General features: G+C 42.6%; 1 protein-coding gene across 2 annotated transcripts in view; it reads right to left on the reverse strand.

Annotated features, from left to right (window-relative positions):
- ARHGAP19 (Rho GTPase activating protein 19) overlaps window positions 1-14,764 on the reverse strand; it is a 79,901-nt gene that overhangs the window by 59,216 nt on the left and 5,921 nt on the right. The window contains exon 1 of one of the 2 annotated variants that reach the window (XM_011287496.4): window positions 9,110-9,203. The exons of the other annotated variant lie outside the window; for it this stretch is intronic. Within the exon in view, the coding sequence (XP_011285798.3) occupies window positions 9,110-9,165 (56 nt within the window). The 5' untranslated portion in view covers window positions 9,166-9,203. Of the gene's footprint in view, window positions 1-9,109; window positions 9,204-14,764 lie in introns of those variants that run through there. 2 annotated transcript variants of the gene reach the window in all.

Below are 14,764 nucleotides of genomic sequence, written 5' to 3' on the forward strand. Positions count from 1 at the left end.
CTTATAAGGTAGATCACAAAACTTGTGAACATCTGACAAAATCATTTTCCCCACTATATTACTACAGTTTTACACTTGATTACAAAAAAAAAATGATAGCTTTCCTACAAAATTTTAAGTATAACTAAAGACCATAACACAAAAGATAATACAAGATCATTAACTGCCCAATCCATGGTACAAACAATAAAAGATGTACAAATTCAGCAGTAGGAGAGAGGCGCCTAGGTGGCTCGGTCAGTTAAGCGTCCAACTTCAGCTCAGGTCATGATCTCATGATCTCACGGCTCATGAGTTTGAGCCCTGCATCAGGCCTTCTGCTGTCAGTGTAGAACCTCTTCAGATCCTCTGTCCCCCTCTCTCTCTGCCCTCCCCCGCTCATTCTCATACTCTCTCTCTCTCTCTCTCTCAAAAATAAACATTAAAAAAAAAAGAAGGTAGGAGAGAAACTCTCACTCTTATACAAGAGATGAGATTTGAGGTAGATCTTAAAGATGAATAGGGTTTGGACAGTGGAAAAAAGAAATAAGTAGTACTTAAATAAGGGGCTTGTTGGTTTGGTTGGTTTTTTAAGAAACATAAAATGTGGGGCACCTGGGTGCCTCAGTCGGTTAAGCATCCAACTCTCGGTATCGGTTCGGGTCATGGTCCCACAGTTTCATGAGTTCAAGCCCCTCATCCGGCTCTGCTCTGGCAGCACAGAACCTGCTTGGGATTCTCTCTCTCTCTCTCTCTCTCTCTCTCTCTCTCTCTCTCTGCACCTCTCCCACTCACACTGTCTCTGTCTCTCTCAAAATAAATTTTAAAAAGAAAAGAAAAGAAAAGAAACATAAAATATGTTCTCCACATACTTATGGCAAGCCCTTTTCAAAACATAACGTTAAATAGAGGGGAGTATACAGAAGGGTTAATGAAATAGTGTAGTGGACATCTGTTTTTTGCATACCCGACATCTATTTCCCCCTTCCTCTGGTAAGAGCACCCCTATTCTCCTTTGGGCAATAAGCTCTCCCCATCTTTCAATGTATGTGGTTTGCCACCAATATCGACCCTACTCTCTGGGCAGCAAGTGTGAGCTCAGGACCCAGGCTTAACCAATGGAAACATTCTATCCTCCTCATTGATTCAGACAAAGGCCCACAGAGTCAAGCCAGGAAAAGATTTAATTCCAGAGTCATGCTAGATGCTAAAATTGCTAAACCTGTGGAATGTGAGACTGAAGCTGCTGGTGGTCCTTTACTGCATCTTTTGTGAAGAACTTGCCTTTTCAAAGAGCAGGAAAAAAAGGAAGGAAACCAGATCTAAGAAAGCAAGAAGCAGATGCCTCACGACACTGAGATTTGAGAATTTCATTACAGATTAAGCCATGCTTGATCCACCCCCTTGGACTTTTCATTTTCTTAAGCCAATCAATAGCATCTCTTTGCTTAAGCTAGTTTAAGTTTCTGTTACATATAACTGAAAGAATCCTAATAAATATAAATGCTAAAAATGCCACCCCTTAGGGGCGCCTGGGTGGCTCAGTCAGTTGGGCGCCCGACTTCAGCTCAGGTCATGATCTCACAGCTCGTGAGTTCGAGCCCCGCGTCAAGCTATTGTGCTGACCATTCGGAACCTGGAGCCTGCTACGGATTCTGTGTGTGTCTCTCTCTGCCCCTAACCCACTCACATTCTGTCTCTATCTGTCTCAAGAATAAATAAACTTTTTTTTTTAATTAAAAAAAAAATGTCAGCCCCTAGTATAAATCCCAGCCCCCCTCTTTGGTCCTTCTGGTATTCCGCCTCCCTACTTCTTCCTTGGGAAATCTCTCTTCTCCTAGATCACCTCTTGCCGGGCTCATTATCACCACTGCCTCTAAAGCCTGCCTTCTGGCTGTGGCTGGCAGCCTCTACTAGGAAGTTACCCTCTCTTCTCCATATTTTCCTTTTAATTTTTATGTTATCACTTGTGCTTCTCCTTTCTGTACCATTTTTCCAATGCTTCTTGGCTTTTTAATAAGCCAGTCTTGGGTTTTCTTACAATGTGAACTTCTGTTCAGCCAAATGCACCAATCACAGCACACAGCATGCAGCCTTTGGTTCTTCAGCTCAGCTCATTTCGGTGATTTTCATTGTCCCACGTTATTCAAGGTTCATTTAAAAAAAATAACTTTCAAGCTTAATGCTGTGTTATGCCAAATAACTGATGCTGATATTAAATCTAAATTCAGGATAAAAGGGTATTACTCTAATAAGTATAACTAAAAACTACACTTGTTCAAAAGATTCATGTGCAATACCCAGACCTAGAACAAGGCCAAAAAAAAAAATTATTATACATTAGACCCTGGCAGAAATGCAATTAACTCTTTTAAAATTATATATATATTTCAAGATCATTACCAACAACAATTTCTAAAACCTCGTATAACTACCTACCGGAAACCCCATTTAAAGATAGGGAAATAGGAAAGTAACTTGCTCAAGACACAAACTGCTTTAATTGAGAGAACAGTATCAATAAACAACACACTCTCTGGGATCTCTGCAAGTTTGAAACTGCAAAGATCAGTAAGGTAATACTAACATTTTACACATCAGCATGCCTCAAAAAAATAAAATACAGATAAGCAATAGTTATCAGGTTAAATATAATTTAACAGTCTTGGGGGGCTTGGGTGGCTCAATCCGTTGAGCGTCCAACCTCAGCTCAGGTCATAAGCTCACAGTTTGTGAGTTCAAGCCCCGCATGAGGCTCTCTGTTGTCAGCACAGAGCCCACTTTGGATCCTCTGCCCTGCTCTCTCTCTGCCCCTTCCCTGCTGGTTCTATATCAAAATAAATACATAAACTTTAAAAAAATAAATAAATATAATTTAACAGTCTTGCTCTAGGTTCTTTATTCCAGGAAACAGTCATTCCATCTAGAAAGCATATAGACTTTTATAAGTTTACATGCAAATAAGTGTGTCAGTGCAAATTTAACCACCCATCACTCCCTTGTCTTCTCTGATGTGTTTCTGTCCCTCCTCATTCTTTCAGATCCTACCCAGTATCTCATACTCTTCCATAGAAGTCTTAGGAAGTGCTACAGCAAGGGAGGCAAAGAATTAGTGAGATGATTATCCACATGTGCCAGTTATTGATTTCATGCCTCTCACCCTCCGTTGCCTACTCTGCAAAAATGGAGCTGGAGCCCTTAAATATATTTCCTTCTCCAGGCACCTGGATGGCTCAGTTGGTTAAGTATCCAACTCCTGGTTTCCACTCCGGTTATGATCTCAGGGTTCGTGGTTTGACCCCCCCGCCCCCAGTGTGGAGCCTGCTTGGGATTCTCTCCTTTCCCTCTCTCTCTGCCTCTCCCCACTCATAAGCTCTCTCTCAAAATAAATTTGTTTACTTAAAGTTTATGTATTTTCTTCTCCAGCTGGCATGACAGTGAGAGTTCATAAAGAACACAGGGGTGACACTGCAGGAGGAGGAGCCTTTCCCTTTCCCTGGCCCCAGGGCACTCCACTAGGAAAGCTCCTGCAGCATGCACAGCTTCTCCAGTACCCAGATCCCACAGCATAGGCAGCTTCTCCAGTGACAGCCTCCTACAGTCTATGGCACTGAGCAGCACCCATAAGCCAGTAGCTCCCTAGGAACAGCTTTCCCCAGTACCCTAAAGCGTAGATTTCTAGCAGGTTCTATAAGGTGAATTTCCAACAAGTTCCACCACAGCAACTTTTCTGCCATTCAATGTGAGCCATAGCCATGCCTTAAACAAAGCGTGGACCTCTTTCTTGTATGTTCTATCTCAGCCCTAAGGATTATAGTGGATTCTTTTTTTTTTTTTTAATCAAGGTATAAATGGCAAATAAAATTGTAAGATGTTTAAAGTGTACAACATGATGATTCAATATATATAAGCTGATTCTGATATCTACTATTTATATAATCTTTAGAGATCTCTTTTACTTACTAGCCAATCCCTGTTAACTCCAATCCCACTATAGTTAACAATTCTTTATGTTAAACACTTTTTGCTCAAATTACTGTATAGTTTCTGTGTCCTAGTTGAACCTCAACTGATCTATCAGGTAAAACTAGCAAACCATCAGCACAAAATAGATGGGCTCTGGCATTTCTAGAAAAAAACCCATCCTAAAAAATGATTAATAACAGTGTAGTTAAGAGAATTCATACAAGGTAACCAGAGGGTATCTTCAAGAAGGAAATGAGATCACTGCTGTTAAAAAACAATAATAATAATAAGCATTAATATAATCAACTGTAGTGTATCCCTCCCAAAGATAAAATAAGGCAAACTGGTGTACATAACTTGTATATTCTTTGTGCAAATTACCAAATTTGCATTTAGCAATTGGCTTCTTGTGAGCCTGAATGGAGTCAGTCTCCTGAAACCCACCTAATGGATAAAATAGTGTCTGAACTCACAATAACAAAAACAGACTGCCACTCTCTGATGACCTTCCACATAACCAACCAGCAACCTCCAGCTTTAACATTCGTTAATCTCACAAACTCTACAAAAGGTCAGAAGCAAAGTAAGCCACTTTTATGTGGATTATTTTAAAATTCTATTCCTTCTTCCCCTCTCCTTCCACAAGACTGGCCTTGTCTATAAACACAATGATCAAACCCTCTAAGCCAGGTAATTGATAAAAATATAAAATGAAATGATTCAGATTCAAGAAAGACCATTGAAGCAGGTCTGCATGGCTCAGTCAGTTAAGTGTCCAACTCTTGATCTCAGAGCACATCATGATCTCACAGTTCATGGGGTCAAGCCCCAAGTCAGGCTCTGTGCTGACAGTGTGAAGCCCGTTTGGGATTCTCTCTCTCTCCCTCTCTCCCTGTCCTCCTGCTCACTTGTGCTCTAAATAAATAAATATATAAATAAACTTTAAAAATGAAAAAAAGAAAAATCACTGAAGAATCTATTCCTGTGCCTGCTTTGGCAGCACATATACTAAAATTGAAGAATCTATTCCTCATTACCCTTCACATGGAATATTTTTTAATGTTTATTTATTTTTGAAAGAGAGAGAGAGGGAGAGAGAGAGAAAATACAAGCAGGGGAGGGGAAGAAAGAGAGGGGGACAGAGCCTGTCACAGGGCTCAAACTCATGAACCGTGATATCATGACCTGGGCCAAAGTCCCACACTCAGCCAACTGAGCCACCCAGATGCCCCCCTTTGGATAGGATTTGACAGCACAAATACAAAACTAGATTCAGGTATTTAAATCATGTTTTCCCACTTGTGCATGTGAGAAGAGGCAAGTCTTCCAAAGATCAGTAAAGTTTCCATTTTTCACTTTTTTTTTTCCATCTATCACTTTTCTTGAAGGGTCACACTGCTGTCTTATCAAAGGAAGAACAATATAACAAACAAGTCTCCAGGAAATTATGTGTTGAGTAACCAATATTCCACTCTCTATGGTGTATTTAAATTAGCAGAATACAGGACCCTTTCCCCATCTATAGGACTTTCCTTATCCTCCAAAAACAATTCCAAAATGGAATGCAAGCATCCAGTAAGTAGTTGTTTCCTAAGCTTCCTGCTGTTCCTAAATTCTAGAAACAGGCTTGGGCCCCAAAACTTGGACACTGCTGGCATATTAACTGTCACCATCTTATGACAAATGTTATCACTACCATGGCTTGTTATGCTTCCCTCCAACCCTGGATGTTCCCATTTGCTTTTCTAGGTTCACAGCAGGTTTCTTTTTCCCTGTGAATTTTGGGGTTAAAAAGCTTGTGACTCTTTGTTATCAATTTCCCGTCTTCATCTAATAATAGCACTTTTATTATATGTCTGTTTAATTCAAAAAGTACTGAACTGGGCGCCTATGTGGCTCAGTTGTCAAGCATCTAACTTCGGCTCAGGTCATGATCTCACGGTTCATGAGTTCAAGTCCCACATCGGACAAGCTTGAACCCTGCATCGGGTGAGCTCGTGCTCTGCTTCAGGTGAGCCTCACTTCTCTCTCTCTCTCTCTCTCTCTCTCTCTCTCTCTCTCCCTCACTCTCTCTCTTCCCCCTTTCTCTGTCTCTCTCTCCCTCTGCCCCTCCTGGGATTCTCTCTCTGCCCCTCTCACTTGTGCCCTCTCTCTCTCTCTCTCTCTCTCTCAAAAAAAAAAAAAAAAAAAAAAAAAAAAAAGGTACTGAACTGTATTTCCCTACTGCCAATTATGTAGGAGAAATGGCTACAGATTTTCCTGCTTTAGCTTTTCTCTCTTTAGCCTTTGAAAGTCTTAAATATTTTTATATTGCTATTGGTAGAGTGGATAGCTTCTATTTGTGGATTCCCCTTTAGAATTGTTCACTTAAGAGTAACTTGAAGGTAGGGGACCCTGGGTGGCTCAGTCACTTGAGCATCCAACTTCGGCTCAGGTCATGATCGCAGTTCCTAAGATCAAGCCCCGCATCAGGCTCTGAGCTGACAGCATGGAGCCTACTTGGAATTCTTTCTCTCCCTCTCTCTCTGCCTCTCCCCCACACAAGCACACACACACATACTCTCTCTCAAAATAAACTTAAAAAAAAAAAAAGACTATTATTCATTCATTATTGACCACCTATGCAAAGCTAAGCACCGGGAATATGTAATAAAAATAAACATGTGTCCTGCCCTCAAAAAGCCTTACAGAAACCTGAATTTTCTTTTATAATAGGAAATTGATAAAAGTTTCAAATTCAAATAAAATTCTGTAAATACCTGATCATATAACTAAACCTGGCACTTAAAACTTAAATTCAATTGGCAACATCCTTTAAAGGAATTCAAACTACTCCTGCTACAGACTAGTATTTTGTCTTCAGGTTTTCATCACAATTCAAGATTTTTTTTAAAGCAGGATGAGAGATGAGCTCATCAAATTTATCAATCCCCTCTACAGTGTCCAGGCACCAATGATCAACCATTTATAGACACCTCCAAGAGTGAAAAACTCTTCCCTGTATGATATTAACACACTCAACCATGTCTATCTCAGCTAGGGAAGGAGTCCAGTGCCCATTCATAAACCCAACTTCCCAAGACTTGGAATCTCTTATTCAATACAAATGGCACCAAGAGACACCAAAGTGTTTACACTTTACACTGAGGCAATGAGAATAATCTCACTCTACTAAATTCTAATATATAAGTAATCAGTTGAGACAACTAAGGTCTCAAGGCTGTGGCAAGACCACCTGGAAATTCTTTCTGGGAAAAGCTATCTTTTGGTGTGCCTGTAGAAATTATGATTTCTTAAACTGCAGATCTGTTCTTTAGTTCTACCAGGAAAAAGAAAATCTATCACATAATGAATGGTTATTACCTGCTAGGCTCAGTACTAAGCACTTTATTTTTTTTATTTTTTTTCTTAATGTTTATTTATTTTTGAGAGAGAGAGAAACAGAGTGTGAGTGCAGGAGGGGCAGAGAGAGAGGAAGACATGGAATCTGAAGCAGGCTCCAGGCTCTGAGCTGTCAACATAGAGCCCTACACGGGGCTCAAACTCTCCAACTGTGAGATCATGACCTGAGCTGAAGTTGGATGCTTAACCAACTGAGCCACCCAGGTGCCCCAGGTCTAAGCACTTTAAAAGGACTGTCTAATTTAATAGTGACATTCTCTGGAGTAGACACCATTGTGCCCATTTATAAATAAAGACACTGAAGCTGAGAGAGGTTTAAAAATTGGCTGAGTATTTTATATATGATCCAGCAATCCCGCTTGTATTTATCCAAAAGTACTGAAATCAGGATCTCAAAGAATTACTGGCACTCTCACGTTCACTGAGGCACAATTAACAATCACTAAGGTATGGAACAAGTTAAATGTCCATGGACAGATGAATGGAATAGCAAAATGTGGTATACACACAGAATGGAATATTACTCAGCTTTTAGAAAGAAGAAAATTCTGCAATAGGTGACAACATGGATGAACCTTATAAGCCAGTTACTGGAAGACAAATGATTCCACTTCTATATATGAGGTATCTAAAATAGTCAATTTCATAGAACGTAAGAGTAGAATGGTGGTTGCCGGGACTGGGAGAGGGGCAATGGAAAGTTACTAATTAACAGGCATAAAGTTCCAGTTAAGCAAGATGAATAAGCTCTTGGGGCGCCTGGGTGGCTCAGTCAGCTGAGCATCCGACTTCGGCTCAGGTCATGATCTCACAGTTCGTGAGTTCGAGCCCGCGTCAGGCTCTGTGCTGACAGCTTGGAGCCTGGAGGCTGCTTCTGATTTCTGTGTCTCCCTCTCTCTTTGCCCCTCCCCCGCTCATGCTCGCTCGCTCTCTCTCTCTCTCTCTCTCTCTCTGTCAAAAACAAAAAACTTAAAGATGAATAAGCTCTTGAGATATGCTGTACAACATTGTACCTATCGTCAACAATATTATCTCATACACTGAAAATTTTGCTAAGAGGGTTTGCGCGTGGATGGCTCAGTCGGTTCAGCGGCTGACTTCAGCTTCGGTCATGATCTCAGGGTTAGTGAGTTGCGGGCCCTACACAGGGCTCTCGGTCAGTGTGGGGTCGCTTGGGATCCTCAGTCCCCCTCTCTCTCTGCCCTTTCTCACCCTCAGAAGTAAACATTTACTTTAATTTTATTTATTTATTTATTTATTTATTTATTTATTTATTTGCTAAGAGGGTAGCCCTCGTGTTAAGTATTCTAAAGCACAACGAAAATTTTTATTTAATTGGCACAAGAACTCAAACCCATTTCTGGCACTCCAATCCTCGCTCCGACTTTAACACATACACTGCGGTACTGATAGAGCTCTCTCCCGGCACTGTGTGACGTTAGGGAATTCGCTTAACAGCTCTGGGCTTGAGTTTCCTCACCAAGGAAGCTCAGCGCAAAAGCAAGCAGAGCTGCCACCACCAACCGGTGGGTCTGCAGCCAACGCTGCGGACAGACCTCCGGAGAGGGCATCAACGGGACCAAGTGGAGGCCAGGCTGGATCCCAGCTCCTGAGCCAGACCGCAGGCGTGAAGGTGAGAAACGCGGTGGCAGGAAACAACAAAGCGTGGCCCCGCTGGGTCACCATGACCCAAAGGAAAAGCGTCAGTACGACCAGCCCACGGCCTCGTTTCCAAGGAAGCTGGACCAAGAACTCGGCTCACCTCCGGCGGGAATCCCTGGCTGGCACCTCCCCTTCACTCTGCGCCTCTGTCGCCATCTTAGTCAGCAAACTTCTTTCTCCGCCCCCATCTCCGGCCCCGCCCCCACGCCTTTGGATTGGCTAAGGTGTTTCCCCCCTCTTCCATGCGATTGGGTGACTTTACCACCCCTCCGCAACCTAAACAGTTTCATGATATTATTGGTCTGTTCAAATTACTAACGGTCATTGGTCGCCCCCAGCCCTGACGGAAAAAAAAAAAAGGATCCCGGAGGAGACCGAGCCCCGAGACCTGCTGGGGGTTGTAGTTTCTTGTTTTGATTAGCCCTTCGCATTCCACCTACTTTTTAAGGTTCAAGTCAGAAATCCCCAGCCTAGGCTCAAATTATGTCCTGATGTGTAAATCTCAGAATTATACAACTGTCGAATTTGAAATTGACTTTAAGTTAATTCTCTGAAATGCAAGATTCGAAAAATAATAATAATAATAATATAATAAAATGCAAGATTCGTTTTCTGTCCTGACACAGAGACACATGCCTAGAAGGCTAGGTATAGCGCGGCAAACAAGAAGTATGTAACTATTACATTTCGTTCACAGCCCGCTTGCTTCAGACAGTCACACAGCACAGCCGTGGGTCACTTCTGCTTCTTTCCACACGCTCCCTTCCGGCTTCCCAGAGAACCCACACCACAGACTTTGCCTCTCTGGTCTGAAACATGGAACCAAAGGCTGCCTAACTTTGTCCCTGACTGAGCTTTAATGCTTAGTGATAGAAATAATCATAATTCTGCTTGCTCTCCCTGCCTCATGGGCTTCTAGTGAGGATTCACGTCTAGTGAGGCAACAGATGTGGGAACATTGTAAACCTAAGGCATTAATGTTTTTTTCTGTACTGTTTTACTATGCAGGATTTTTCTAGGGATATTTTTCTTGGGGTTCCTTCGGACATCCTTTCCCGTGAGGTTCCTCCCAGCATTCTTCCCTTTCACTAAGCTCTACCCACATGTGTTTCAGTTTCTCAGCAAACTCTTCCTGCCTCCAGCCTTTGCACTTGTTACTTTTTCTGACTGGCCCATTTTTCACTTTATTATTGGTCAGGTCTCAGCTTAAATGTCAGTGGTTGGGATGGCTTCCATGGCCCCCACTATATTAAATCAGTTTACCGACTACACTTTCACAGAGCACTCTATACTCGCCCTTCATAGCTTTCATAACCACTTAAAATTATGTAGTTGTTTGTATGACTATTTATTTCATGTGAAGTTTCCCAACTAGACTTCCTACCACACATGCACAGAGACTACATCTATTTTGCTCCCCATGGCTTCTGACACATAGTGACCTTTCAATAAATAGTTTTTGAACAAATGATTAAACAAGTCCTCAGATTATATAATCCAAAACAAAACCTGAATCTCATGATCCAATAGGTTATTTCAATTGATGACTTCATATTAAAAGTTTGACGAAGGGGCGCCTGGGTGGCTCAGTCAATTAAGCATCTGACTCTTGGTTTCAGCTCAGGGCACGATCTCAGTTCCCGAGTTCGAGCCCCACGTCTGGCTCCACACTAACAGTGAGGAGCCTGCTTGGGATTCTCTCTTCCTCTTTCTCTGGCCCTCCCTCACTCTCTCTTTCAAAATAAATATAAGAAAAAAAATCTTTACAAAGTTTGATGAAAGTGTTAAAATAAAATTGCTTTATTTTATTTTATGTTTGTTTTTTTTTTTTTTTTAGAGGAGAAAGAGTATGAGAGGGGAAGGGGCAGAAAGAGAGAGAGAGAGAGACAGAAGATCTGAAGTGGGCTCTGCACTGACAGCAGAGAGCCCGATGTGGGAATGAAACTCAACAAACTATGAGATCACGACCTGAGCTGAACTCGGACGCTTAACTGACTGAGCCACCCAGGTGCCCTATTTTATGTCTTATGTTTAACAGATGATCTCTGTTGAACAAATACATGAAAAGAAACATACAATTCAACAAACACGTATCAGTGAAATTGTTCATTGAACCCACGACAGACGGAAAATCCAAGCTGCATATTTGGTATAAATACAAAGCAAGGAACACAAGGCTCAAATTCTGCAAAGAATTTCTCCCAAGAAGGAACAAGTTTTGTTTTTTGGGTGTTTTTTTTTTTTTTTTTTTTTTCCTAGCTGCATGAGACCCAGCATCAACTGACTGATTGGATTGAATGGCTGTTTTCACACAGAAGAAATGTTCACAACTTTAAAACTTCACTGCTACAACCAGGTAGAATACCACACCACTCTATTTCTGGTTTATCTGTTTTGATGACATTTTTATACAAAGCCCTTAACGTTTGGAGAACTACAGCACGGTAGTTAAGAGCATGGGTTCTGGAGCCAGTAAGCCTACTTTGAAATCCTAGCTCCGTTACTTCTAACCGTGACCCAGACAGCTTATTTCACTTTCTGAGTCCACTTCCTCCTCTGAAAAACGAGGATAATAATAAGTAGTCCCCAGCCGACAAGCCTGCCGACAAGCAAGGGGGTCCTGGCTCCCCTGAAATCATCCCTACTCAGTCTGGCTGCTGACTGCCAGCCTGGTGATAAGCATGGCTGTACAGCAGGTATTCATGAACAGTTCAGAAGGTCATCTTGTTTCCAACAGTCTGGCTGAAACGAAGGTCATGGAAAAGTGGCCCCAGCCCTGCAGGAGTGACAGACTGGGAGAGACAAAATGAGCACACATAAGTCACATACAACAGAAGTCAGGTTAGAATTACAGAGGACTATATATTCAAGCAGAGAAAAGACTCCTAAGAATTCAGAAGTATTGGGGCGCCTGGGTGGCTCAGTCGGTTGAGCGTCCGACTTCGCTCAGGTCACCATCTCACCGTCCGTGAGTTCGAGCCCCGCATCAGGCTCTGTGCTGACAGCTCAGAGCCTGGAGCCTGCTTCAGATTCTGTGTCTCCCTCTCTCTCTGGCCCTCCCCCCGTTCATGCTCTGTCTCTCTCTGTCTCAAAAATAAATAAATGTTAAAAAAAAAAAATTAAAAAAAAAAAAAAGAATTCAGAAGTATCGCGAAGGGAAGAGGGCCAGGGCCACAAATGTCACTGCACCTCCATCTGCCTACCTCCAACAAACTGCAAGCATCTTTTTATATTGTTTAATGACACATATAATACGTGAAGATATTCCCCTTGTAAAAAAAATTTAAATAATACAGATAAAAATCTCCCTCGTCAACCGCCCCTACCTCTAGTCCCTCCTCTAAGAAACTATTTTCAGTTTAATATATGTTCTTCTAGATCTTTTTCCATACAGTACATTCATTCAGGAAATATTTATCGAGGGGTGCCTGGGTCACTCAGTCAGTTAAGCATCTGACTTCAGCTCAGGTCATGATCTCGTGGTTCATGAGTTCAAGCCCTGCATTGGGCTCTGTGCTAACCACTCAGAGTCTGGAACCTGCTTCGGATTCTGTGTCTCCCGCTCTCTCTGCCCCTCCCCCACTCATCCTCTGTCTGTCTCTCTCTTTCTCTGTCTCTCTCAAAAATAAACATTAAAAAAAAGAAAATATTTATCGAATATGTATGATGTGCTAGGTCCTTTTCTAGGCCTGGAAATATAAGTGTGAACAAAGCTAAATTCCTTTCCTTATGGCATTTCTTTCTTTTTTTTTTTTTTTAGGTTATTTTTTTAGTAATCTCTACACCCAGCATGGACCTCCATCTCATGACCCTAAGATCAAGAGTCACATGCTCTACCAACTGAGCTAGCCAGGCTTCCCTTAATTTTTAGATAAATTGTGATATATTGTACACATTATCCTTAGAAGTGCATCTTGGACATCTATGTCAGTACACATAAATATACCATTACCCTTTTGAACAGCTGTGTAGTATTCCACCTTACAGATGCTCCCTGGCTTGTTTATTTATTTTAATTTTTTACGTTTATTTATTTTTGAGAAACAGAGAGAGACAGAGCACGAGTGGGGGAAGGACAGAGACAGAGGGAGACACAGAATCCAAAGCAGGCTCCAGGCTGCTGTCAGCACAGAGCCCAACCCAGGGCTCAGACCCACAAACGGTGAGATCATGACGTGGGCCGAAGTCGGACGCTTAACCGACTGAGCCACTCACGTGCCCCACTCCCTGGTTTATTTAAACCACTTCCTCCAGACATAAAACAGGTTTATATCAATCTGGATTCAAGCACTGGAAAGTGACTTTGGCTAACAGAAACTGGATTTGTTATGAGGATACTAGGTTGAAGAGCTGGCAGGAAGGAAGGGGGCTAGGGAGCCAAAAACCCAGCCAAGTTCACACCATTCAGTGCCACTTGACTCAGCACATTCACCCCTCCACTGATTTCCCATCTGTCCTTAGGTCTCCCCATCAGTCCCTGGAGAGAAAGAGTCATGAGTGAGAACATCTGATTAGCTGGGCCAAGGTCACGTGCCTCTACCTTTCGGCCTGGAGGAGAGCCCTATCTCCCACCAAAGTTCTCCCAGTGGGGAACTACCCACTAAAGGGGGGCAAAGTTAAAGGACAAAGGTAGGCTACAAATCACTCCCATTTTCTTGCTTCCTGGGACACCTGTTTATTGTGGGCTACGGCAAAGTTTAACCATTCAGTCTCCTTCAGACACACCAAAGACTAACACTTACATTATTCCATATGCCAAAAAACGAAGTTATCTCCAGCTTTGTTATGGAGTCCTCTTTAAGACCGGCCACAGGGTAAGTGGAGGCAGGAACTCAATGGGGTGAAGAGAAGAGGAACCGATTCTGTGCAGCTAAAAACAACCCGGGTCAGGGCTGGAACCCCACAGGAAAAACTCTGGAGGTCATTTTCCCCAGCCAGGATAACAAGCTGGGAAACAGCCAGGTCACTGGCAAGAGGCTGGCAGAGAGAAACACTGGAAGCACATTCAGTCACGGAGCATTTGTGATTGGGATTTACCATCTGTCAAGCACTGAGCTCAGCATTGAGCACTGAGCCATGAACCCTACCTCAGAAAGTTCAGACTGTAGCTGGGGGCAAAGGGGCAGGCTGTCTGGGCTTCAACAGAGGCAAGGAACAAACTCTCTGAAAGCCTGAAGGTATCGCAGGCAGCCAGGCCTGGCGCAGGGGTCAGATCTGAGGGAGGCTTAGGGTGGTCCTGAGTCTTACAGAGTAAGTTTAAAGACCCGAAAACTGACCAAATTATTCTGTATTGGAATCTTTCTGGCCCTGTAATCAAAAACACCCAGACCTCAGGTCAGGAGGCCCCAAGTGCTGATGGCTAAGTTTCAAAGCAGTAACATGTATGTGATGTTCAGGAACGGGCAGGAACATTATGAACTCGCTGTGTTGGGTGTTATCTCCACAGTCATGTGAGCTGAAGCCTGGATGGATCCTTTTTTCTGCCACTATAACCCATCCTTATGGAGATTGCTTTGGTATGGAGAGAAATTTTGCACATAAAGTTTCTATAGCTATTAGGAAGTAGGGTGAAGGTCAGAAAAGGCCCCAAGGCTTCCCCTATCTCTTTGTTCTCTAGGGGAGCCTTCAGAGTCAGCTTGTAAGATTCCCCATTCAAAATAGGAAAGTGAAGGAAATTGTCCTTTAGCCCTCTGTAGGCCTGTACAACCATCCCCACCCATATGATCCATCTTCTTTCAAGGGTGTAGAAAGAACG

The sequence above is a fragment of the Felis catus genome, chromosome D2, assembly GCF_018350175.1.
Source record: "Felis catus isolate Fca126 chromosome D2, F.catus_Fca126_mat1.0, whole genome shotgun sequence".
In the NCBI taxonomy this organism is placed as follows: Eukaryota; Metazoa; Chordata; class Mammalia; order Carnivora; family Felidae; genus Felis; species Felis catus.